The 27,106-nt window shown below is 36.5% G+C and overlaps 1 protein-coding gene across 3 annotated transcripts in view; it reads right to left on the bottom strand.

The window, feature by feature from the left end:
- Positions 1 to 7,209: 7,209 nt before the first annotated feature.
- The window catches only part of DNAJC5B (DnaJ heat shock protein family (Hsp40) member C5 beta), an 89,689-nt gene continuing 69,792 nt past the window's right edge, over positions 7,210 to 27,106 (bottom strand). For 2 of the 3 annotated variants that reach the window (XM_019439453.2, XM_053896364.1), the window contains exons 5-6: positions 25,328 to 25,499; positions 7,210 to 8,541 (exon numbers count right to left, since the gene is read on the bottom strand). In XM_019439453.2, coding sequence (XP_019294998.1) covers positions 8,447 to 8,541; positions 25,328 to 25,499 — 267 coding nt within the window. In that variant the 3' untranslated portion in view covers positions 7,210 to 8,446. The remainder of the gene's footprint in view (positions 8,542 to 25,327; positions 25,500 to 27,106) is intronic. The other variant, XR_002077207.2, reaches the window with a different exon arrangement.

The raw sequence follows: 27,106 nt of genomic DNA, 5'->3' as shown, positions 1-27,106 counted from the left end.
CATATTTATTCCTTTAATAAACATTTATTCAGTCTCTACTATGTTCCAGGCACTATTATAGTGCTGAGGATGCAGCAGTAAGCAAAACAGCCACAAATTTCTGCTCTCGGAGCATATATTTTGAAGGGACAGACACACAACAGGTTGACAATAAATAATATCTATAGTAGGCTTAACAGTGGGGAGTGCCAAAGGAAAAAATAAAGACTGGTAGGTCCAGAGTGTGGAGGGTACTGTGCTTTTCACAATGGCAATTTGACATACACAGACTACCAGAAACAAAATAAGTTGCTGTGGAGCACACACGTTTATTTTAAATGATGGGAGATAAAATTCCAGGTCCTTTAGGAAAAATTAGTTTGCCATGTTGTATTTCCTATGAAGAAATAATAAAGGGTTATTAATTTAGTCATGTGACATAATAATGGTATATTTTTACTAATAGAAACTTCAAAAATTGTACCTTATTTTGTACAATGGAGAAATTGAGTATAATTTATTTTATTATGAATAGATAATTAAAGTCATGGAAAACTATACATCCTATTGTATAAATGATATTGAAATGCCTTGTTTTTATATGTAATAGCAAATGTTCTCATCCCAATCTTGTGGAATCAGAATAATGGAATAGAATGTATTAACTTGGATTTATAGACCTATGGTATTCACTTTTAATAGGGGAGGAACAAATTTGAGTATACTGAGTATAAATGCTGTTTTGATATTAAATAAGTAGTTATATCTGACTTTACAGAATTCAAATGTCTTATGGTGCTATGGTGGTGTCATAATTAGGCAGACAGACCCTAGAGCTAGACTACCTGAGTCCAAATGCTGGTTCTCTTGTTATTAAATCACAGGTTAATTAACAGCTCCAGTTTTCCCATCTATGAAATAAGAAATAATAGCACCAACTTCAGAGTCTTGCTGTGAGGATTAAATGAATTAATCTATATTAAACACTTAGAATATTGTCTGGCACATAGTAAGTACCGAATATATATATATATATATATATATATATATATATGTATGTATATATATACACAATAAATACATATATATACTAAATATATGTAATATACTAAATATATATATATGTATATTTAGTACTTACTATGTACTAAATACTATTTAAATATATATTAAAAGTTTTCTTAGCACTGTCTATTATCCTGCAAAATTATGGCAGGAACTTTACCAAAATTTTTAGTCAGGATTGTTTAGTAATATCCACAGCTCTAGAATCACTTTTAAAATCTAAAAAAAAAAAAATCCAACTTTTCACTCACTTGATTAATGCTGCAGTTATTCATTGGTCAGACAAGAGAAAGTGGCAGACAGCTACCAAGGCTACACAGGCTTCCCAGGTAAAGAAATGCTACAGGGAGCTGGGAGCGGGGGAAGGAGGAATAGGAGCAGGAGGAGGAGGAGGAAGCAGCAACAGAGGAAGTGTTTGGGAATTTGCTCTTGCAGAATTTGAGGATTTTGAGTCTTTGAGGATTTGCTTTTGAAGAAGGCCCTGAGAATTAAGCGAGGATGATTACTACAAAGGGCAGTTAAAGAGAAAGATACATAATAGAGTGACAGAAATGAATATTCTTTTGAAAATGAGAGCTCTGGGACGGAATTGGGCAGGACATAGAGAGGGTTAGTTTTCAGGAAGGACAAATGTAGTTGGAAATCTAAGATCACCATGGAGAGGCAACATAGCGCAGCTGTTAAAACCATGGATTTGAGGACAAGCCTGTTCTACATCTTACTAACTGGATGATGTTGGCCAAGTTTATTTAAACTTTGTGTGGTTTAGTTTCTTAGTGTGGAAATGGGGGAGTGATAATGCTGATAGTACTTGTCCCTTAGATGGTGTATTAAGTGAATATATAAATATAAAATATATCAAGCTAATAAGAAGCTCTTAGGGCAGCTTCAGGTAGTAAGCACTATGACTATTGGTTATTATTGTTCATTCGACAGATTTATTTTTAATTCATGAAAGAATGAATCATCTTTTAAAAATACAAATGCTCCTGTGATCCTAAAAGCCATCACTTCCCACCTCCTTTCAAATCCTTTAGTTTGAGGGATGGCATGTGCTGAGAAAAGACTTAAGAGAGAACAAAGAAAAGTAGAAAGAAGGGAAGTGAATCACTTTTATTCTTTTTACCCTCTTACTCAGAATAACTTGCATCTTTCAGGTTTCAGTAGCTAAAATTTTATTTTCTGAGTATACTATGTATTGTTTAAAAAACAAATTCCATGCTAAATACAATGAAGCAACTTTTGAAATGAAGGCATTTTATATAAAACTGTTATGCTATAAGTTAATCAATAAGTAGACTTAATATTTTTCTGTTCCTGATGGCTATCATTTGTTACTTTTAAACCTAGGTTAGCTTTAAAATACTGCTTTCTGCAATTATAATAAATAATCCTGAAAAATGTCAGTTTAATAATTAACATGCCCAAATAGATCATTCTAAAAATATTTAAGAAAATGTTGGAATTTCATTCCCAAAGTGAAAATGTTCACTAAAAATTTTCTCCCCAATTATTCTTCACCAGAAAATAAAGTGCATTATAGATGACTCTGGACAATGTTTCGGGAGTAGAGATATTTGAGTACCAGGACAGATTTCTCAGAAGGAAAAAACCTTCACGAGGTAAGATCCCCTCTTTCTGGGCCTGGGAACAAGGACCTGCCTGGGGTGGGGGAGCTCTCAGGAGCCGAAGAAGTTGATATAGTAATAGGATTTTTCTGCTATTACAAAGCTGAGTTGGCAGCCCCAGTAGCGAGCAGAAAGTGTTAACAGCTGTCCTATTACTGCTGATTGGATTCTGGGAATTTAGTTTTGCTTCTTGGGGACAGCCCGGGAACAGCATGAAAGTTCCAGAAAGCTGTATCCCACCCATTTAATACTGAGCATGTTTAGGCCTCTTTTTGGAGAAAGGCTTTTCTCAGAAATGACATGTGTTGTAAGAATTAATCAGTTAATCAAAAGATATTTGTTAGTTCCTACTTCATTTTTAGCACTGGGAAAAATACAAATGTAGACTCTGACTCTAAGATGTCATTCTGGAAATCACTGCTAATTTGAGCCATCTGCAATTTGGAAATGGCTTTGTTTTACAGAAACTGGTTATACATAACTTAATCTAAGTTTATACTTTGTACTCTAGAACAGCTCAAGAATAATATACAGATAAATGTTACTTAGGTGCTTAGGAGGGGTGCAGGCTGGAAAAAGAGGGGTTTGGAGAAGTGGACTTGTGTTTCTCGGATAAAGGTTTTTCTTTGTTGGGGAAGGACTGGTGCTCTGGGGATGGATTTGCCTTCACATCAGTGAGGAGTAAGGGAGGGCAAGCTGCTAAAATTTTTTAAGATAGCTCTGTAATTGAGTCAGAGGCCTTTTTGGGTGCCAAGCTACCATTAATTTTTATATTAATCAAATTGTTCATATTAATATGCAAAAAAATTAATATACTAAGCCTTCCTAAAGGCTAAAGATTCTAGCAGCTTTTGCATTTCTAGCAGGTAGGAATTTCTCTGTTCTGTGATACAGGTTAAACATTTATTCATTTAACAAATATTTCCTTGCTGTCTACCATGTGTCAGGCATTATTTTAAGCACTGGGGATACAGCAGAACACAAAAATAGCCCAAAATCTTTGCCTTCACAGTGTGGGAGACAGACAATAAATCAAGACTAAAAAGTATGTTAGTGAAAGGTATGAAGGAAAAAAGTAGGGAATAGGAAGCATGAGGTGGGTTATAGTTCTAGGCAGGGTAGTCTGGGAAAGCCTTTGAAGAAGTGACATTTGAGAAAAGATCTTAGGTAAGTTTCTTCATCATCTAAATACATTATATGTTCTAAATTTAATTCTGACTCAGAGCTGCAGTTTAACAAGGTAGCAAGAAATTTCACCTCAGCCAGGTTTTAAGAGTCTTCCCCACTTCCTAGGGATGTATGGGGTCCTCAGGTTTTCTGTCTTCCTCCTCCAAGTGAGTTTCTAGCCCTTCATCTTGCTCCAGCCTCATTGCTCCTGGGGTCTCTGTGTCCAACCCTGTAGGATTCCTTTGAGGGGCCAGGTGTGGGTAAAGGAATCTTTTGTTACGGCTAAGAAGCCATGACTTAAATTTGTCTGTCACCCAGGCATCCAAGTGCTATCTCATCAGAGGGGCTCTCCCCTGTGGAGATATTGCCAGTAAACTGGGGTGACCCTGGGCCCTGGAGCCTTGACCCAGCCTGTCCCAAAGGTGTCGCCGAAGCTTCTTGGTCTCCTCACGAGAAAGAATTCAAGGACAGACACAACACAGGGATGAATGACACAAGTGGGAAAGTTTATTAAAGCTAGAGTATACTCTTCAGATGTGACAGCAGGTGACTTAGAGAAAGAGAAGAAGAGCTGTGCGCACTGGAGTTTGGGTTTCTATCTTTTATTGACAGTTACAAAGTAGGGGTGGAATATTCATTACTAGGGGCAGGGATTTCTTGGAAGCTGGGTTTTGGCCTTTTCTTCCTTTTTTGGCCAGGGTTTTCCTGTCATGACACCCACCTTCTTGGGCCTGTCTGGTTTGATCTGGCTTCTTGTAGAGTGCTGCCAGGACAGACCTCTGGCTTCCCTGATAGGTGGCCATGACTTCCTCTTTGCTGGCTTCTGGGTATCCTGCTAGAATCTAACTAACTGCTTACTCTAACAGAGGCACAAGTCTGGGCTACTCTGGGAACTCCCCTCCAAACTTCCAAACCCATCTTTAGTCCAAAGGCCCTCATAACAGGGCTACTTCTCTCCCTCAAATCTCTTTCTAACAGCCCTTATAATAGCCCAAGCACCCAAACAAAAGCCTGGGTGGTAGTTTTCTAGGTGTCTCTCTACCATTATATTTAACCTCCAAGGTCACAATAGCAAGGGAGTGACCTTTATAAGATGAATCTCAGAAGGACAGCCCTCATTCCTTTGAGTCTCACTAAGGACAAAACACAATTAATGTCTCAATAAATTACCTTGCCATACATTCAAATAATGAATGTGGTCACTATGAATTATTTTTCTGTCAATACACTCAGAGAATTGTTGGAAAAATACTTCTGTTCCTCTCTGACCTATCAGCATTATGAGTATCTGTGCTTGAACTTGAAAATATTCACCTTTCTGCATATTGTTACCCAGACTATTTGCTATCTCTCCCTCCTGCGCTGGTTGGGGGTAGATTTATAACAGTTTATGTAAAAGACCAGTAAACATGGACATGGCATTGGTAGTGGCCAGCAGAGAGATTAGGAGACTAAAACAAAGGAATAAATGTCAAATGGAAGAAAGGTGGGAGTGGGAGAAGGGAGGAGAACAGGGAAGGAGATGGAGTATTGAGAACCAGGGAAGAGAAGAGACTGAGGAGAAAATGAAGTTAGATACTCAGGATGAAGGAATAAAAAAAAAAAAGAAAAAGAAAAAGAAAAAGAAATCTAGAATAAGGAGTAAGGACAATAAAGAAATAAGTGAGGAGCAGTGATTCAGTGTTAAACTCATACAGTCAGAAGGTCAGAAGTTTGACGTGTGTCACGGGACAAAAATCAAGGTGGTGGCAGAGCTGCATTTCTTTTTTGGAGGCTCTAGAGAAGAATCCATTTCCTTAAAATTTCCAACTTTTAGAGGTTGCCTGCATACCTTGGTTTATGGCCCTTTTCTTCCTCTAACTTCAGAGCATATCTCTGACCATTCTTCAATCATCACATCTCTCTCATAGCCAGGAAAAATTCTCCATTTTTAAGGAGCCATGTGATTAGATTGTGCCCACTTGGATAATCCAGGATAATCTCCCTATCTCAGAATCATTGGCAATGACATCTACAAAGTCCCTCTTACTGTAAAAGGTAATATCTTCACTGGTTCTGGGAATTAGGATAGTACATCTTGGAGGAGTCATCATTGTGCCAACCACAGAGATTATGTAGCCCTAAGTGGAAACCTCTCTGTAGATGAGAAGATCAGGCAGTGCATTACAGGTGGGTGTATTTTAGGCCACATCAGATGTGTTTTAGCATACATACCATTTAAAATGTAGAAATAGAATGTCGTTTATTCTCAAAGAATTAAAATATGTGTATTTTGGTAAACAAAAATGCATATATGTATTTTATTATGTTCTTATGTAAAAGAGGAAAAAATAAATAGATGGACTTTGAAACCTTATATGAAATCACCTACTCTGGTAACCTGAAGCCCAGGACTAGGTGTTAAGCCACTGAAGTGCTGGTTCATTTGACCCTTTATGAAGATCACAGTGAGCATGTTTCCTCTTGGTGCTTCTCTGCTAAGATGCTTATGAATTTAGAAGACCTGCAGGTGACTCTGGATGGCAGCTTCTGTTGATCTCTACAAGATGCCTAAATAGCCTCTCCTCAAATCAAGAGTTGATCCTTGCTTCTATGTAGCCAATGGACATTCTGTAGATTCATTTCCTCATTCATACACATTCATCATTGAAACCGGTAATTAGCCCTTTGTGGGGAACATTAACAAGAACCCCTTCATGAATTTAATCCGACCATCTGATTCTGATTCTGATTCATGTCCTGTTCTCATCTTTCTACTCTTGTACCAGCTCTCTGGATAAGCTGTGAGTAGAAGTAAAACATTCCATGTGAGAAAGAAAAATGAGGTCTGGGAGAGAAAGAAAGGAACTTTGTGATTTACAGTTGCTCTTCAAAAATAGGCCTGACCTTTTGCTTTAAAAGACTTCAGGAAGGAAATGTAGTAGCTGAAATTATCCACAGACAGGGCTATTTATCTTAGGTTCCCATCAAATGGAAAATAACACTTGTTTGTTGAATACAGAGTTCCAACTACTTGCTGATCACTGGAGCCATTAGTACTGGGTATCTTCCTGGGTTTTGTTGGGTAAGAGTTTATCTATGCAAGAAGTCACATTATACAAACATACAAATTCACATAAAACCACCTCATATTTGCCAAATACTTGATTCTGTAAAGTTCTTTCACCTCAGCTATTTCATCTGGTCTCACAGTAACTTGGAAGGTGGTCAGAGCAGATAAGAAAATGGAGACACAGAGCAATTAGCCATATTCTTATCTCACTTGGTCACAGGGCTAGGTAGTGAGAGTTTAGATTAGAACCAGCTTTCCTAACTTTCAAACCAGGGCTTTTCCTACTTGATTATGTCAATTAAAAAAAAATCCAGTAACTCAAGAGTTAAAGTAGAGTTTTAATGACTTCATAACTGTCAGAGTTATAATACCAATTTTCACTTACAATGTATATTTAGGCTCATTTGACTGTAATTTGGTGGTAGGGGAGAATAAGAAACAGAAAAAGAAAATGGCATTTCATGCAGTATTATATAAAAACATAATAAGATCTTGAAAGCTGCAATATTATATAAAGAACCAAGAAAAAACAAACACTTTCTGTACTATTTTAGAACATGGTTTTAGCACATGGTTTTGATCACATAATGAATATAAAGATCAAACAGTAAATGCAGACATGACCTTTGAGCTTAATTGTTCAACATGCACAGAGCTGAGCACTTTCTGATCAGTGTAATTAATCCCACCCAAAAAGGGGTAAATGATATGCCTTTAAGTCTAAAGTTAGGCTGTAGAATTCAGAATTCTACCTTTTACCCTATATGTTTCTTTTCCTCACTTTGTCTAATTTAGGTCAGTTGTAGAAAAATTATTTTTAATTAAAAAAATGGTCAACACATTTTTAGGGCTGGTTTGGGAATTTTTCTGGATCCAGAAAAACCATAAACGTAACCAGGTTGATATTTTGTTTTTGTTTTTGTGCCAATCTAAAAGTACACACAAAACCTTTCTTCTTGGTTTTACTCAACAATTTCTAGTAAATGACAGTTTTTAATCTTTCAAAGATATACTTCAAAATTAAGTGATTTGTCTTTTTTACCTAATAATTTCTTCCTGCCTCTTGACATATTTTTCTAGCCATATTAAATATTGACAGGGAAAATTCTCCACACATACACAAGATTCCTCTTAAATTCTCATATATGTTTTGCTGATGATATTTGTGGCAGATAGGAATATTGCAATTCAGTTAAATAGATGAAAAGTGGCTTCTGTTTGGAATACTACAGTAAGGAATTAGGTCTGGGTCACATAAAGGGCAGGCTCATGAAGCCTGTCCAGTACTACTGTCTTACCTCATGCAAGGAGCATAAAATAACTCTTCAGGCTTTTATTCATCAAAATGGAATGTGTTTCATTAGGAATTCTACTCAAAGAGTGAGACTGCTTACTGAGAAAATTATGTAGCAATCATCTTTCCCTAACCTAAAAAATAAAATACAAATGTGGAAAAGTTCACAGCATTTCATGCCCCCTACCCTGCCCTCCCATGACCACCTGGAGACATGGTTGAACCAAGAAGAGGTATTGTGGACCCTCAGTGGTCTCAATATTAAGAGTCTGTGCAATAACTTCGAGGTTCTTCTCTGATTAGCTGTGTTTTCTCATTTGCATTTGTAGGCTGGAGAACAACTGGAAAGTCCACATCTAAAAATAAACAAAGCAAAGCAATAAACACCCTCTTATTATGTTACATTTCCTTTAATGGGGCAAGTGGTAGATATTTTTGTTGAAATGATGATTGGCAAACCAATTCAGTTCATAAGATATTGAGGATGCCTACCCTTTAAAGGACTTCAAAAGGGAGGAGACACTATCTTTACTCTTCATTTAAGTTCTGTCAGTTATAGAATTATAAAACAAAAGCACTGAACCCAGCTTTCAACTTGAAGCAATTGCTGAACCTGGTGAACTTGAGCCATCTTGTGGGGATGAGGACAGGTCTACCACATATGTCATATAGACTCTAGTGTATATCTGTATGCAAAATGCCCCCTAAAGCTGTTCAGTGCACAATTACATGTATGGTCCTGGTTGGGAGAGAGGTCAGAACCTGGAGCTTGCTTAGATGAAAGTCTAATAGGAAGCTTCCCACATAATGCTGTACCCAAAATGGTTATCACACTCTAAGTCACCATACCCCTAAATCTATAAGGAAATTTGTTAGGCTTGCATTTTGGTGCTCAGGTGAAAGAGGAAAGAGCTCCCCTACAAATACTTAATGGCAAGCCAATGAGCATACATATTGGCAGACCAAATTTAAATATCTATGTGTTCCAGGAAACCTCAAGCTGATAATTTAGTTTAAAATGGTCCAGTATAAGATGTGCTCCCAAGCACCTAGCAGAAGAGAATGGCTCCACCTTCAACACAGGTCTCAAAGATTCATTAAAATATTGCTTAAATACATGAACTCAAGGTAAAAATGAATAGAGAGATCGGGGAGATATAGAGAAATAGAGAAAGACCCTCAAAAAATAACTAAAAAATTGCAAGAAACGTAACTCATGGTAAAAACAGAGAGAGAGAGAGAGAGAGAGAGAGAGATGGAAAGATTGAGAAGGAGGGAGTGAAAGATTACACACAGAAACAATGCACACTGAGTGAGAGCTAGTAGAAACAATAGGCCAAATCAGACCCACAAAGACTTCAAGTCCTGCACTTTTAAGACATAGAATAAAAAAGAGCTGCATGTGTTTTTTAAGTGACCAAGTAGATTTTGAAACTATTAAAAAAGAAGTTGAGATTAAAACATCTGAAATTTAAAAACCTGATGAGTGGGTTTATAGCTAAAGAGAGAATTAATGAAGTGGAAGACAGATCTGAGGAGGTTAACCAGAATGTAATAGAGAAACAAAGAAATAAAATATGAAAGAGGTTAAAAGACATGAGGAATAGAGTGATAAAATCTAACATATCTGATAAGACTTTCAAAGAAAAATTAGAGACAATATTTTGAAGATTTAATGGCTAAGAATTCTCTAGAAAGACACCAATCCCCAGATTCAAGAACAAGCCAGGATAAATTAAAGATAAAGTTATATCTAAGACATCTTAGTGACATTAAAGAAAACCAGTGGTTTCAACAGCAGTCTTATCTCTGAATAGCAAATGTGTAGGCCAGAAAACTGTGGAATTATACTTTTAATATGTTAAAAGAAGTATCTATCAACCTAAATTTGTTTACAAACTGTGCTATTGTTACCTTTTTAATTTTTTTTTTTCAACGTTTTTAATTTATTTTTGGGACAGAGAGAGACAGAGCATGAATGGGGGAGGGGCAGAGAGAGAGGGAGACACAGAATCGGAAACAGGCTCAGAGCCATCAGCCCAGAGCCTGACGCGGGGCTCGAACTCACGGACCGCGAGATCGTGACCTGGCTGAAGTCGGACGCTTAACCGACTGCGCCACCCAGGCGCCCCTATTGTTATTTTTTTAAAAACCATAATATAAAGGCATTTTCAGACAATAAAAATGGAAATTGTGCTACCAACAGACTCAATTTAAAAGATGTGATTCAGGCGCAAAGAAAGTGTTACTAGATGGAAAATTTGTGCTGTAAAAAGGAATGATGATTAGTAAAGAAAATGGTAGATATGTGAATAAAACTAAATGATTATTGACTATGGTTTATAATTTATAATAATTTATGAGGCTTAAATTAAGATCAAACTAGAATACAGCAATGGCGTATAAATCAGAAAGGGAGTGATCAGAATTAAGGTATTACAGAGGTCTTGTATTGTTCAGCAGGGGTAAAGATAAGAATTAACTTTAAACTTTGATAACTTAAGTATGCCTGATAAATGTTTAGAATAACCCTTAAAGAACAGAGCAAAGAATATAATTTCCCAACTGGAGGAGGAAAAGAAATGAAATATGAAAAAAAAAATCTATCATTACAAAAGAAAGAAAAAAGAAAAGAGAAACAGAAAAAAAAGTCAATTTAAAGTGATAATTAAATATAACTAATTATAAGTAAGTAGCCCAAGTTACTCAGGTAGTAAGTAATAGAGCTGGTAATCAAACGTAGGCAGTATTTCTTAGAGTCTACTCTCTTAAAAACTGTGCTATACACAAAAAGGAAGTATATATACTTCCTGTGCTAGTAGGAAATAATTGAAATATATAGTTAATTATAATAAATACAAATGGACTTAATACTTTATTTAAAAGAAAAACTTTCTTAAACTGAATAAATCCCTCCCCCCCCACTACGTTTATAAAACACACATCAAAGGACATAAAGACAAAAAAGTTGATAGTGAAAAGATGTAAACATCTTACCACACAAACACTAATAAAAAGAAAGCTGATGTGGGCTACTGAATGACTCAGCTGGTTAAGTGCCTGACTCTTGATTTTGGCTCAGGCCATGATCTCACAGTCATGAGATGGAGCCCTGAATTGGGCTCTGAGCTGGGCATGGAACCTGTTTGAGATCTCTCTCTCCCTCTGCCCCTCCCTGGCTCAGGCGCACACTCTAAATAAGTAAGTAGGTAAGTAAATACATAAATAAATAAATAAGAGAAAGCTAAGATAACTTTAACAGACAAAAAGCATTGATAGAGCTAAAGAGTAACTACATAATAATATAATATTCAATTCACCAAATAACTCTAAAAATTCTAAACGTATATACACTAATAAAATAGCCTCAAAATATATGAAGCAAAACTGATAGACTTTATAGAAAAATAGAGAAATCCATCAGCATAGTGGAAGATTTGAATGCTTCCTCCAGTAACTGACTGGTGAAACAAATCTTTAAAGATATAAAGAATTTGAAAAGTACAATGTTGTGGACTAAACTGTGTCACACATACCTCCTCCCCCTGCCCCAGCTCATATGTTAAAGTTCTAACCCCCAGTACCTCAAATATGAATCAAATTTGGAGAGAGGGTTCTTAAAGAGGTAATTAAATTAAAATGAGATCTTCAGGGTGGGCATTCATTCGGTATAACTGGTGTCATTATAAGAAGAGGTTATTAGGATACAGATACACAGAGGGAAGACCATGTGAAGACATAAGGTGAAAATGGCCATTTACCTGCCAAGAAGAGAGGCCTCAGAGGGAGTCAATCTTAATGACACCTTAATCTCTTACTTCTAACCTCCGTACTTGTGAGAGAATAAATTTCTGTTGTCAAGCCACCCTGTCTGTGGTTCTTTGTTAACAGCAGCCCTAGCAAACTAGTACATACAATAAGTTGGGCTTATTTAACAGTCATATATGGAATGGTGAACCTAACAAATGCAGAATGTATTGTTTTGAAGCAATGTGGGACATTTATAAAAATTAAGTTCTAGGATACAGACCAAGCCTGAAGACATTTTGAACTATTGTATCATGCTCTCCATAATTTCTGATCACAGTGCAGTTAAGTTATAGATGCAAACAATAATAAAAAACCTGAAAAAACCCACAGGTCTACAAATTAAAACTTAGGCCTAACTTAGAGATCAAAGAAAAGATTATAATGGAAATGAGAAAATATTTAGAACTCTGATTATAAGAACAATATAAGAATGTGTGTGTGTGACACTAAAGTGTTACTTACAGGAAAATTTATAGCCTTTAATGCTTAATATCACAAAAGAAGAAAGGATGAAAAGAAGTATAAAATTTAAGAAGTTAGAAAACTAATAATAAATTAAGAGAAATAATAAAGAATAGAAATTAAATAGAAGCAAATATACAAGAGAATCAAAACCAAAAGTTATTTGAGAAGACCAATTAAATTTTCAAATATCTGGTAGAATGGCTAAAAAAAATGGAAATAACCAATATAAGGAGTGAAAAATGGGACAGTAATGCAAATACATGAAAGGTAATAAGAAGAAATTTTGAAGAACTATTTTTTCAACAAAGAAAATCTAGATGGCCTATAGACATTAAATACATTGAATCAGTAACTTATAATTTGTACAATCACACATTAGCCCAGAAAGTCCTACAAAATCCTGTAGAAAGAAATAAATGTAATAATACACAAACTCTTTAAGAAAAGTTCAAAAAGAAGGAATCATTTCTAATTTATTTCATGAGGCATAATCTTGATATAGAACCCTATAAGGAAATTTTGACAAAGAAAAATTATAGACCAACTTCACTCATTAATATAGATACAAACATCTAAAACAAAACATTAGCAAACCCATTTTATCAAAAAATAGTTAATTCATCATGACTGCATTGGGTTTATCTCAAGAATGCAAGATTGTTTTAACATTGGAAAAATAACATATAGTTCTTCACATTAACAGATTAAGGGAGAAAAATCATGATCATCTCAACTGATGAAGAAAAAAATATTTGATAAACTTTCACACTCGTGACAAAGTTCTAACAAAAAGGAACAGAGACAAAACCTACAGCAAGCCTCATAGTTAAGATGCAATCTTGAAAGCATCTTCTCTTCAACATTTTACCAGTAGTCTCAGCAAAAACAGAATGGCAAGATAGAGAAAAAAAATATAAGAGATGGGAAAGAAGAATCAAAACTATCACTGTTCACACATGATACAAGCAATTATGTAGAAACCCTGAAGAATTTACAGATAAATAATTGGAAATAGAGAGCTTAGCTAGTTTCTTTAATTCAAAATCAATGTTTTAAAAAAGCACATTTCTGGGGCGCCTGGGTGGCGCAGTCGGTTAAGCGTCCGACTTCAGCCAGGTCACGATCTCGCGGTCCGTGAGTTTGAGCCCCGCGTCAGGCTCTGGGCTGATGGCTCGGAGCCTGGAGCCTGTTTCCGATTCTGTGTCTCCCTCTCTCTCTGCCCCTCCCCCGTTCATGCTCTGTCTCTCTCTGTCCCAAAAATAAATAAAAAATGTTGAAAAAAAAAAAAAAAAGCACATTTCTGTATACCAAAACAATGTAGAAAATTAATGTTATTTATTTGTAACTATATAAAAATGGATAAAGTATTCAGGAATAAATGTAGCCCAAAATACATAAGATATCCTTAGCAAAAGCCAGTAAAGAAGGGATATACATGTCACATGTTAGAAGACACATTTTTTAAAATGTCAATAGTATGTAACTGATCTACAGAGTCACTGCAATTCTAAACAAGATTTCAAAGGTTTTATTTAAATATCTTTTGTTTAAAAACTTGACAAAGCTGGGGCGCCTGGGTGGCTCCGTCGGTTAAGCGTCCGACTTCGGCTCAGGTCATGATCTCGCGGTCCGGGAGTTCGAGCCCCGCGTCGGGCTCTGTGCTGACTGCTCAGAGCCTGGAGCCTGTTTCAGATTCTGTGTCTCCCTCTCTCTCTGACCCTCCCCCGTTCATGCTCTGTCTCTCCCTATCTCAAAAATAAATTTAAAAAGTTAAAAAAAAAAAAACAACTTGACAAAGCTGATTCTAAAATTTATATGGAAAAGCAAAAGGCCAAGGATACATAAGACTTCCCTGAAAAACAGAGTGGGAAGACTTGCCTAAACAGTACCAGGAATTTTATAAATGGGCCTGGTGTTGCATACAGATAGACAAAATGAGCAGTGAACCAGAATAGAAAGACCAGAAAGTCCTCCATATATCTATTGAAACTTAGTGTATTCTGAAACCAAGACTAGAAATCACTGTGCTCTGACAATTTTTTTCTATATGTAAAACTTGAAACTGGAACCATACATCATATGACATATAAAAATCAGTCCAGATGATTAAACATGTAAATGTGAAGAGCAAAACTATAAACTTTGAAAGGACCACATAGAAGAACCCCTTTATATCCTTGGGATAGGAAAGATTTCTTAAAATACAAAAATCACCAAAGATAAAGACAACAATTGACATTTTATTACATTGTCTTGGTGTATCAAAAGATACCATAGAGTGAAAAAACACCAAGACATAAACAGAGAATACATTTTAAACAAACATGATGAGTTAATACCCAAATATAAAAATATCAGTTAGAAAAAAGTACATGATATAATGAAAACCTGCAGAAGATTTGAATAGGCATTTCATAGAAGGAAAAACTCAAATTAACAACATAAGAAAAGAGATAAAAATTAGAACCACAATGGCATACCATTTCCCACCCACCAGATTGGCACACAATTAGTCTGGTGATATCAAGTGTTGACAAGGGTGTGGAGCAATAGGAACTCTCATTAACTTTTAGTAGTAATGGAAATTAGTGCAATAGTTTTGCAGAACAATGTGGCATTATGTAATAAAGTATAGACGTACAAACACTTTGACTAAGGTATTTGCTGTTAGCACTTATGCACCAGAAGATATGTATAAGAACATTCATAGAAGCATTGTTTTTAATGGACAAAAAAAGTGGAAACTACCCAAATATCTGTTAGCAGTAGAATGGGTAAATAAATTTATGGGATGTTCTCACAGAAGAATACTATACAACAGTGAAAATGAATGAAAGGCAGTCATAATGTGAATGGATCTTAGAAATAGTATGTTGAGGGGCGCCTGGGTGGCTCAGTTGGTTGAGCAATCGACTTCAGCTCAGGTCATGATCTCATGGTTTGTGAGTTCGAGCCCCGCGTTGGACTCTGTGCTGACAGCCCAGAGCCTGGAGCCTGCTTCTGATTCTGTGTCTCCCTCTCTCTCTGCCTCTCCCCCACTCATGCTCTGTCTGTCTCTGTCTCAGAAATAAACATTAAAAAAATTTTAAAAAGAAAAAGAAATAGGATGTTGAGTTTTGAAAAAAAAAAGCAAGTTGGAGGATAATTGTTGAATATAAGCCCATTCACTTAAAGTTCAGAAATATGCAAAAGCAAGCAATATATGGATTAGGAATGCAAATTTCTTTATTTGTAATGCTAAAAAGAATATTAAGGAAATTATTACATTATAATAGCCAGGACATGGATGGAGACAACCTAAGTGTCCATCGATGTTTGAATGGATAAAGAAAAAGTGTGTGTGTGATAGAATATTATTCTGCCATAAAAAGAAAGAAATTCTGCCATTTGTAACAACATAGATAGAATGTGAGTACTTTAAACTAAGTGAAGTAAGTCTGATAAAGACAAATACTGTATAATTGCACTTATATGTAGATTATAAAATTTATTGGAGATTGGATTTGTGGTTACCAGAGGTGAGGGTAGTTAAAAGGTACAAACTTGTAGTTATAAGATGAATAATTTCTGGGGATGTGATATACAACATGATGACTGTAGTTAACACTGCTATATGGTATATTTGAAGGTTGCCAAGAGAGTAAATCATAAAAGCTCTCATCACAGGGAAAACCTTTTTTTCTTTTTTCTTTTTGTATCCAAATGAGATGATGGATGTTATCTAAACATATTGTGGTAATCATTTCATAAATATATGTATAAGTCATGTCATTGTATACTTTAAACAATGCTATACATCAAATATCTCAATAAAACTGAAGGAAAAAAATGATTACAAAGGATTTAAGATAGCAGAGGGAAAAGTCAATAGGAACTGAAAAGGTAGTGGCATATTCTTTTTATAAAAGGTATAAAGTCAGGTCATAATATTTGTATGTATTATTTAATAAAAACAATAACAGATTAAGGAATTAAGTGAATTACCCCCAACACCTCAACCAATAACCTATATTTAGGGCTTGAAATGGAATTGTCTGACTCCAAAGCCCTTGGTTGTAGCCATAATAGTATCTGCTCTCAAAGTAGTTGGCATAAAAGGCTAATAATCCACTTTCTCATTTTCCCTTACTTTGTGAGTTGGTTAGGCCTGTGGCATCTTCCACTCCCTGCCATGGGTGAATTTGCAGAGAACAAAGAACCTTCTCCTTCTCTGTAGGAAGGGTATTTAATTTCTTTCTCTAATCAAATTTTGTTCTACCCTTCTCCTCTATGTTTGTTTGTTTTTTTTAAAGTTTATTTATTTTTGAGAGAGAAGGAGGGAGAAAGCGAGAATCCCAGGCAGGCTCCATACTATTAGCAGAGAGCCTGATACAGGACTTGAACTCATGAACCATGAGAACATGACCTGAGCTGAAACCAAGAGTCAGACGCTTAACCGACTGAACCACCCAGGCACCCCTGTGTATTTGTTTAATTGAGGTAAGATTCACATAAAATTAGTCATTTTAAAGCAAACAATTTAGGGGCGCCTGGGTGGCTCAGTCGGTTAAGCGTCCGACTTTGGCTCAGGTCATGATCTCACGGTCCGTGAGTTTGAGCCCCGCGTTGGGCTCTGTGCTGACAGCTCGGAGCCTGGAGCCTGTTTCAGATTCTGTATCTCCCTCTCTCTGACCCTCCCCCGTTCATGCTCTGTCTCTCTCTGTCTCAAAAATAAATAAAGGTTAAAAAAAAAAAAAGCAAACAATTTAGTATAATTCACCACTTCTATCTAGTTATAAGACATTTCCCCCAAAGGAAACCCAGTACCTGTTAGGCAGTTGCTCCCTGTTTCTCCCTTCCCCAGGCCCTGACAACCATCAGTTTTCTGCCTCAATGGACTTGTCTGTTCTGGTTATTTAATATAAATGTATCATGCAATATTTGTCCTTTGGTGTCTGGTTTCTTCCACTTAGCATAATGTTTACAGGTTCGTCTACGTTGTAGCACGTGTCAGTATTTCATTCTTTTTATGGCTGAATAAAATTCCACCTCTCCTCTACTTTTTGTCCTTTCCTCCTCAGAACCTCCTGGGTTTCTCTTAACTCCTTTTCCCCTTTATCTAGTTAAATTTTACGGCTCTTGCTCTTCCCTAGCAAAATGTCTAAGACTCTAGCTGCTTTCTCTCTGTCATACTTTGATGGGATGAGCCCTTATCTGAACAACTCCCATTTTGGGGTTATTTGCAACTGTGATCTCTGTACAACTACTGTTTTACTCAATTCCTTGATAAAACTGTTCAGTAGAACAGCCCAATATGATTTTAACTGCTTTGTCTGGCATGGAGAACATTATTTGCCATCTTATCTACAGGGTGTAGGGAGATACTGTGCCAAACGCTTTGTTGGTATCAAGATTCATCCCTTCTAGGGTTATCCATCCTCATAATCTACACCTCAACTTCTCCTTCTTTATGTCTTCAGCTTTAAATGTCACTTCCTCAGGGAAGCTAGCTTTACCTGCATCCTTTGGTTTGGTTTGCCAGGGATAACTGGTTCCCATTTATGCTCTTGTTTCTGTTCCTTGTTACATTGTCTCACAAGTCAGGCCTCCTAGTGTTTATTATCACAGCCCCTGTGCCTCTTCTTTGGTGTGCTTATACTTGTAAATTAGCTAGCTCTTTTGTGTCATTATTTCAATTTGTCTCCCACTCCTCTGCTAAATTGTAAAATCCAAGATAGCCCAGTCCATGTATTTTCTTTTTCTAGCTCCTACCACAGTGTCTAACAAATATTAAGTGCTCAATAAATGTTTGCTGTGGGAAAACTATCTTAATAAACCTGTCTAGTAAACAGGTTTTTACACTGTTTGTTTGTTCACTGAACCTTGGCAGCCAAAAATTGAAGAAACTTTGGATCCACTTTGAGTTTCTTTTGGGTCAGCATTCTGAGCTGACTCACTTGTCCTGGTCCCCTGGCCCGGAACCTTGATGATGCTTACTTGGTGTATTTATATAAAGAAGAAGTAAAGGACTTTGGATTAGTTAGTTGCAAGAATTTTTTTTTTCTATGAATTAGTTTTAGAATGGGTCCCTTTTGGTTGGGGGGAAGAAGGTAGGAGGGAGATTGAGTGGGGGTTGGTGAAAAGAGAGAAGGTGAATTTAATCTCTTCCTTGATGCCCTTTACCTGAGCAACAAAGTGTGATGAATGTTATAGAGCAAATGTAATAAATGTCTCAATATCTTGGCTGAGAGCAGGAGTCTAATTACAAGCCATATGGCCTCTTCAGCACAGTGGCTGTGAATTTATTTGGGTTTTATCCAGGTGAGTAACAAGAACAGTTAAGCAATCAATAGATTTTTCTATCACTGAATATCACATGTTTAGAACCAAGGTCAACTCTATAAAATCTTCTCCTTAGATATCTTATTCCCTCTCCTTCCAAAAAATGGGGAAATCGTGATTGCATGAAAAAAATCTTTAGGGTTTAACTGGGAGTTTTCAGTCCATTGCCTTCAGTTTGGGGGAAAAAAAACCAACACTGAATTTAGCTGTTGTAATCTTGGATTGTTTTACCAGGGTGTTTAGAGATAACTGGTTCTCACTTACTCTCTTGCTTCTGTATTTTCTCTCTCTCTCTCTCTCTCTCTCTCTCTCTCTCTCTCTCTCTCTCTCTCTCACACACACACACACACACACACACACACACACACGCACGCACGCAGAGTTCCAGGAAACAGGGTATCTGAAGATGGTCTACAGAGTTCTCTTAGCTAGCAGTAGTATTCTGATTTCATTGTGGTCTTCAGCTAACAGAGGAATATACTGGGTCTAAATGAGATTGTTTTAAGTATACCACTCAAAAATTCACAAAGTGGAACTTCGAATTTGTGAACATTTGAAAGGAAGGGAAATCACCTGGTATTTATTACCTTTGCCTTTCAAGTTTCAAATTTTCCAAGATGAAAAAGAGGGGGCGATGGGCTCCCCCCAGATACTTTCTCTCTTCTGTTTTATCCCAATTGATTCATAAGAATAATAGAATTTCTCTGTGTTCCTAGGATCCCACTGGGAGTATATTTTTATTTTGAAAAGAGATGGATATCTGTTTATAAATTCTGTAGTTTCCTGTGAATATTGAAGAGTCCACTGGAATTTCCCCCTTTCTTAAGTGTAGAAACTGGATTATACCTTCTCACATAGTTGAAAGAGACATAATAACTAAAGCTAATCTTTCCTCTCTGCTACCAAATCCCACCCTGTACCACTACTCCCAAATAGAAACTGGTACCATTTACAGCATCAAAACGTATCTTAGGCTTTAGCCAGTGTCAAGGAGTAGGTATGTTTGTAATATGTACATAATAAAAAATATCCAAGAAAAATTGTAGACTTTAAATATAAAACTAGAATATTAACTATCTCAAGTCAAGTGAAAAACATCTTTAATGTTTTTTAATGAGTCAGCTGGCTAAAAATGTTTGATATTTTAAATTTGGATTTTCATAAATTAAGAAATATCTAGTGTTCTATAACGTGTCCTTAAAAGAGAAGTTTGAGGTGTTTATTCACTGAATTCAAATCACAAATGTATTTCTCTAGTTAGCTTCTTTCTTCTTTGTTAGTCTAATTAGGCATAAGGAGGCAATAAAGTATTAAGGAGCTATAACTTTTAATCTGGAGAGAAGATAATCTCGTATTAGTTTTATTATAGTTTTTACCTTGGCATTTCTGAGAATTGCACTTAGAATAATATAAGATATGTTAGCCATACTTCTTTGAAAATTAATACTCATATATGAAAAATACATTTTCATTTGTAATATTCATATACTGGTCAAATCTCTAAGTACAGTATAATCTGTAGCATAGCATTTACATTGATAATTAATATAAAACCCTTGCTCCACCTGCTTCTCCCCATCCCACTGTATCATCTCAATTAGCTTCACTCTTCCCTGAAAGTAGGGTATTATGCTCCACAGGCATTTTGTTCTATTACTTGCCAATGAGTATCAAGCTTGAAATGTGGATTTATAGTCCACTCAGAGAAATGTTTTATCAGTACTGGCTGCATAATTAGCAAAACACAGTGCACAATGAAAAAATGTGTTATACCTGATTCAAAAGCTAAGAATTTGAAGTGAGGCACCTGGGTGGCTCAGCTGGTTAAGTGTCCAACTTCAGCTCAGGTAGTGATCTCACAGTGCTATTTGTGCTAATAGCTCAGAGCCTAGAGCCTGCTTCAGATCCTGTCTCCCTCTCTCTTACCCCCCTCCTCCCATCCATGCTCTGTCTGTCTTTCTCTGTCTCAAAAATGAATAAACATTAAAAAAATTTTTTTAAAAGCTAAGAATTTGAAGATGGTGACAGCAGAGTAATAAACCAAGTGTTGGAATTCTAGCCAGTGCAATAAAGCAAGAAAAATAAATAAAAAGCATGTGGATTGGAATGGAAGAAATAAGACTATTTCTATTTGCAGAGGACATAATTGACATCATAGAGAATCCCAAAGAATTCACACATATCAATACAAATTAATGAGTGAGCTTAACAGGAACACAGGATACAAAGTCAGTACACAAAAATAATTGTAAATACTTGTGATGAACAAGTATTTAAGTATTTAATCTGGAAACCCAGATTAAAAGCCAGTGCCATTTACAATAGCTCTCCCCAAAATGAAATAGTTAGGTATCCATTTAACAAAACATATTCCATCTCTGTATTCTGAAAACTACAGAACACTCATAAAAGAAACCAAATGAGACCTAAATAAGTAGAGACACATCCCATGTTGTTGAATTAGAAGATTCAACATAGTAAAGATCTCAATTTTTCCCAAACTAATATACAAATTTCATGCAATTTTAATTTTAAAAATTGGTATTTTTCTGTAGATTTAGACAACCTGATACTAAAATTTATACAGAAAGGAAACCAAACTAGAATCACCAAAACAATTTTGAAAAACAATAAAGTTAGAGGAATCACACTAGCTGATTTTAAGACTTACTTTAAAGTTGCAGAAAGCAAGATGTGTGTGTTATTGGTGAAGGGATAGATATAGATCAATGGAACAGAATAGAGTCAATAAATAGACCCATAGAAATATAGTCACTTGATTTTTAACAAAGGGACGAAGATAATTCAATGGAGAAAGGATAATCTTTTCAACAAATAGCGTTAGAACAATTAAACTCCATGTGCCAAAAAAGCCCACCAAAGTTGACCTAAGTCTACACCGTAAACAAAAATGAACTTAAAATGGGTCACAGATCTAAATGTTAGACATAAAACTATGACACTTTTAGAAAACACTGGAGGGGTGTCTGGATGGCTCAGTCAGGTGAGCATCTGACTCTTGATTTTGGCTCAGGTCATGATCTCATGGGTTCGTGGGTTCAGGCCCCATATTAGGCTCTACGCTGACAGTGTGGAACCTGAGGAGCTTGCTTGGGATTCTCTCTCTCTCCCTCTCTTTCTTCTCCTTTCCTGTGTGTGCATGCTCCCTCTCTCTCTCAAAATAAATAAACTTTAAAAGAGGGGAAGAGAACATTGAAGAAAATCTTTATGACATAAGGTTAGGCTCAAAGTTCTTAGACATGACATTAAAATCATAATCCACTTAAAAATCTGATAAATTTTTCATCAAAATTTTTGCTATGCAAAGAAGCAGCAAAAAATATGTAGCCAGGATAAGAGTTTTGCAAAACAAAACCCATAAATATTTACACAAAAAATTTTTTTAATGTTGTTATTCTTGGAGAGCTGGTGCCAGAAGGTTGGTATAAACTTGCTTTTGACTCTATAATCCTTCTGTGGTTGTTGAATTTTTGAGTATCTCTCACTTTCATACAAAGTCCCAAACCTCCTCACCATTGGCAGCTTTCAAATGAGGTTAGGCAGCAGTCTGATAAAAAATTGTGGAAAGGTAAGGGTTGACTACTCAGATTTCTTCCACCTTTAAAATCCTAGGATTTTATGATTAGATTCAATATAAGGTAATAATTCCCCAAGTGAGAAAATGTTTGCCATGTTTCATTTAATTTCAGAATCACTGAAAAAAAATCTTGAAGTGCTAATATCTCACCAGTGCCTTCTAATGGACTCAAATATTGATGTATGCTGCCTATCATTTTTCATGAGTAGCTTGATATCTGCATGATTAGTAGCACCTTTCAAGAATATTTTCTTTAACAACTTTAAATGGGCCCCCTTCTTTTGCAGAACAGAAGATACCACATTATGTTTATTGGATCATAGTCCAGAAAGCAGAGTCTTCTCATGGAATCTGCTTTTTCATCTTTACAAGTCTTAATGTTTATTTTATCTGTAAACATAAAGTCTCTGAATTAGTGAATAAAAATCTGAAATTAACTAGTGCAGCTAGCTACAAATAAGGCATAGATTTTCGTAATGAAATGTTAGATTGAAGAGCAGTGGTAAATTTACTGGATGGTTAATGAGTTTTAGCTTCATGGACCTCTATCTGTGCAAATCTTTCTAAGGGCCTTTTGGGGCCCTAGCAATGTGCTTATATTTTTGTAGATTTGCAAAAGTAAGATATTTTAATCATAATTAGCAAAAACACTGTCTTTTTTCACTTTGACTTTCCCTCCATCATACTTTTCTTCTTAATGAGTGGCAACAGAGGGGCTATGGATGTTTTGAGGGATTCGGTTAAGAGGAAATAGAGTTAAGTGATAAGTTTCATTTGGACTTAGAGGGATATGTTTTTGTGGTTTGCAGCAACTCTGTTTATAGTTACTTATTGCTAGCCATACTGGCATGGGAATGGCTCGAGGAATACTATAGCTCCCTATGCCAGTTCACTTGCTGAGGAGACATGAAGATCCATGCCACAGGTGATGTCACACTATATGAATGTGCCCAGGGGGCTCTGATGCTGGAAGTATTAGGTGATGTAGAGGCAACAAAGTTGGAAACGTGCAGACTTAGAAAGTGGTCTGTGAAAAATTCTTCCAAATCTTACAACTTATATATGAAATAGACTAGATTAGTCTTCCCAAATTTAAAGCAATCCCTAAAAATTTAGACATTATTATTAGTGAGTTGTAAAACCAAAAGAAATTTTTCTACTCTACCAATGAGAGAAAACAAACTTTGATCAAACATGCTAGAGGAAAAACAATTAGTTTTCTACTCTTCCTACAGAAAACGACATTCCAAAATTATTATTAAATGAAGAGGCAGTCAAAGAATAATGAATGCATCCCGAAAACATAAGGAGAAAGTACTGTAGAGGTGTGTCAGGCAGTTAAACTATTCGCTATTTTTCTAGATTTTCTGATACATGATATTTTCAGTTTTTAAACTTTTAAATTTGTTGTGATTTCATTTTCTCATTCCAAATAAATATTCACTTTCAGATCTAATTTTGTATTTGTAATTTTGTGCTTTTTTTTTCTTAAGAGGACTGCCCAAATAGTGTGTCAGGCCCTATAAAACCTGGATCAACTCAGCATAGAGCTTTTAAATATTTAGCCATAGAATAAAGCTTGTCCTTTTGCTTAAGGATTCTTTGTAACACAATCAGACTTAGTCTAAAATATGACCTCTGCAATGGAATTGGTAGCTCTGGGGAGTCAGAACTAAGAACAGTGAGAGGCACACAGATTTATCACTAGTCACCCTGCAGGAAGGAAACCTGGGTGGAATTTGGCACTGAGTGTAAATTTCTGTTCCAGAAAAGAAATCTTCTGCAAAGGAGGTCTGCTGAAATGACCTGGTAGAGCTTTTATCTAATTTAAAATAGAAAAGATTTTGAGGCTTTTCAGAGAAGTGTATATCAGTGGATTTGGGATATCTGGGTTCAATTCACCTAGTTTTGGTTTCTGCACTATACAGGAAAAGTTAAGAAAAGGTTGACACAGTGGATGATGATGACAATACTCTCCTATCTCACGTCCCTTCCTATCCTCTGACAATGATAGAGTACTGTACTGGATTGATGGATGTTATGGGAGATCCTATAGACAACAGAGCCAGCTAATGAGATCTTAAAACAGTTTATCTCCCTTACAAACGCAGATGGGATCATCATTCCTAAGCAAGTTATGTAAGGTCACTGGAGTTTACATTTATACATTTCTGTTTAACCCATTTTTGAGTAGTGCTGCTTATTTGTTCCTTTTGGTATGTATGTCCTCAATAAAAGATTAATTGTCCTTTTATATCCCAAATGAGGCAAAAGACAATGGTAATTGTATTTCACCATGGGCCCACAGTTTGTCTCTAAGGGCAATAACAAAAAATTGTTACAGTAACCCACCTATTTGCCAGACTAGCCACCCAGTGTTCCCCATAGGAAGGGGTCACAGGTTGCAGGAAAATCCCTCAGTCTTCTCTTGATGCTGGTTGAGGCTAGCTCTGAATATGTGGATTTGGAAGGAAGCTTCATTTCCAGGGAAGAAAGATCACCCTTCCCCAGCTCTACCCAAAACTCATTACCAAGTAATTAGAAAAGAAAAAAGTCCAGGGTTATTGATGTCCATTTTCTTCTATTTGAATAGAGATCTTTGTTAACAGGCTTGGTTCTCATATCTCTGGGTATTCCCACCCAAACCTCCCTGAACCTCCCTGAACACTCTTGTAACAACATCATGAATTGTACTGGCTTTGCTTTGTGATCAGCATATTTTGTGATTTATTTCTAATGGTGTCAGGTTCTGCTTTTCTCTGTGGCCAGGAAAGGTAACTGTTCCTTTATCCTTGCCCGAAAGAGGTACCAAAAGCTGACAATCTGTGGGATTCCCCTCATTGGGTTGTTGGATCTCTCTCACTTTAGTCATAACCATCACCAGGGACCTTGTGCTTGGTCAGGCCTGTGAAGGGACACCCACTAGCTCTGCTGTCATCTTACTCCACCTTTTTCCATGTCGGTCTTGATCTGCTCCTCAAGATCCTCTGGGGACACATAAAAGTCCTCTTCTGCCACTGATGATTTGGGCCGGCAGCGTCCACAGCAGCAGTTGCAACAGCAGCACAGGCAGCAGCAAAAATAACAGCCAGTAAAGAGTCCAATGATGACAAACAGGGTCTAGGGGAAACAGAGACAAACCAAAATAGGGGTGAGGAATGGTGGCGTGTGGGAGAAACCAGACATTAAGTGTGCATCCATGTATCTTCAGAGACCTGAAGATGTTGCAGTTCCCCCTGAGGACCACATATTCACCCGCATCCTTATTCCATGCAAGAACTAGCTTTTTAGTTGCCTTGGAAACAAATTTCTTATAAAGTTTTGCCTAACAAGTTCACAGGAAGTGACTTGTAGCCACAGTAATGAGGTGTGATACTTTCTTCTTTATTCATAAGCTATGGTGATCATTATTAAGAGGAGAACAAACAAAACAACAAACAGACAACCTCTACAGGTCAAATGAGCTAACCAAGGGGATTGAGTCATTCTCACCAAAGATAAACTATTGATAGCTCTCCCTCACACCTCCTCATTTCCCTTAGTCACTAAGTCTTGCCAGAGTCTCTTTAAGATCTCTTACACCCTCTCCCTTGTCTCTCTCCTGACTGGTAAGGACTTTAGAAAGATCTCCTTATCTCTGCCTTTAACACATCAGTAGCCTCCTAACTAGCCTCCCTGCCTCCACTCTTGCCTCCTGTTCTACTCTGCACATTGTTGTTGGAACTTACTGAAATACATTTCTCTTGAACCTATGCGGCAACTTTCCTGCCTCTCAGGAAAGACTGGAACTCCTTATTAATGGTCATCTGGCTTCAAACCTTTCCCTAATTAGCACAGCCCTATTCCTGCCATACCTTCTATAGCTTTGCTCTCCTTGTGGATTCATCTTCCCAGAGGGCTCCTTCCATTCCTCAGCCATCTAACAAATGCCAACTCTGAGTTTAAGATTCATCTCAAAGATCCTCTCTCTGACATCTTTCCTGATAACCCCACTCTAGAACAATTACTGCCTCCTTTGTGCCCCAGTTGTACTCCACAGAAATTTGTCCAATGGTTCTGTTGTTGTTGTTGACACCTTAGGACATTTATCTGTTTACAGGTCTGTGTCACATTAGACTGCGAGAGTTTTGAAGGCTGTAACTATATGTTAGTCATCTTTTAATCCCTCCTACCTAAGGATTTAGTACCTGGCATGTGGGAGACAATAAATACCTACTGAATTAATGAATGTATAAAGTAATTAATAGATAGATGAATAATTTGTTCCTTTTAGTGAGCAGCCAGAACCAGGATTTCCCCACAAGCATATGAAATATTTGTTTACTAAGTCTGCCATAGCTAAAATGAAAAGAAACTCTACCAACCCTCAATTTAAGTTAAAATAAGCCACATTTTTTAATTCAGCAATATGATGGTTGTAAAAAATATGTTATTTGAAATAGAAAGTGTTTTGAATCAGAATGCAGATTTTATCTAAAAAGAACAAAGAGGATAAAGATCACCTTGCGTGTATGCAGTTCTTCAGTAACTTAAGGTAGAAATCTTTAAAGTTGATGAAACTCACCTGGCTCATTCCTGCTTCTTTCTGACTCTGGCCCTCATTATGGGGTGGAGCCTACAGTGGTTTGGAGTGAGGGAGCTTTAGTCACACTCTCGCACCTATAATCTTTTTGCTGTGGATACTCTATATTTTCATAGACTTAAGAAAATTACTCTGTGAAAAAAGC

This window comes from Panthera pardus, unplaced genomic scaffold (genome assembly GCF_024362965.1).
Source record: "Panthera pardus isolate Hobbes unplaced genomic scaffold, ASM2436296v1 HiC_scaffold_7, whole genome shotgun sequence".
NCBI lineage: Eukaryota > Metazoa > Chordata > Mammalia > Carnivora > Felidae > Panthera > Panthera pardus.
This window is presented reverse-complemented; position numbering and strand designations above follow the sequence as displayed.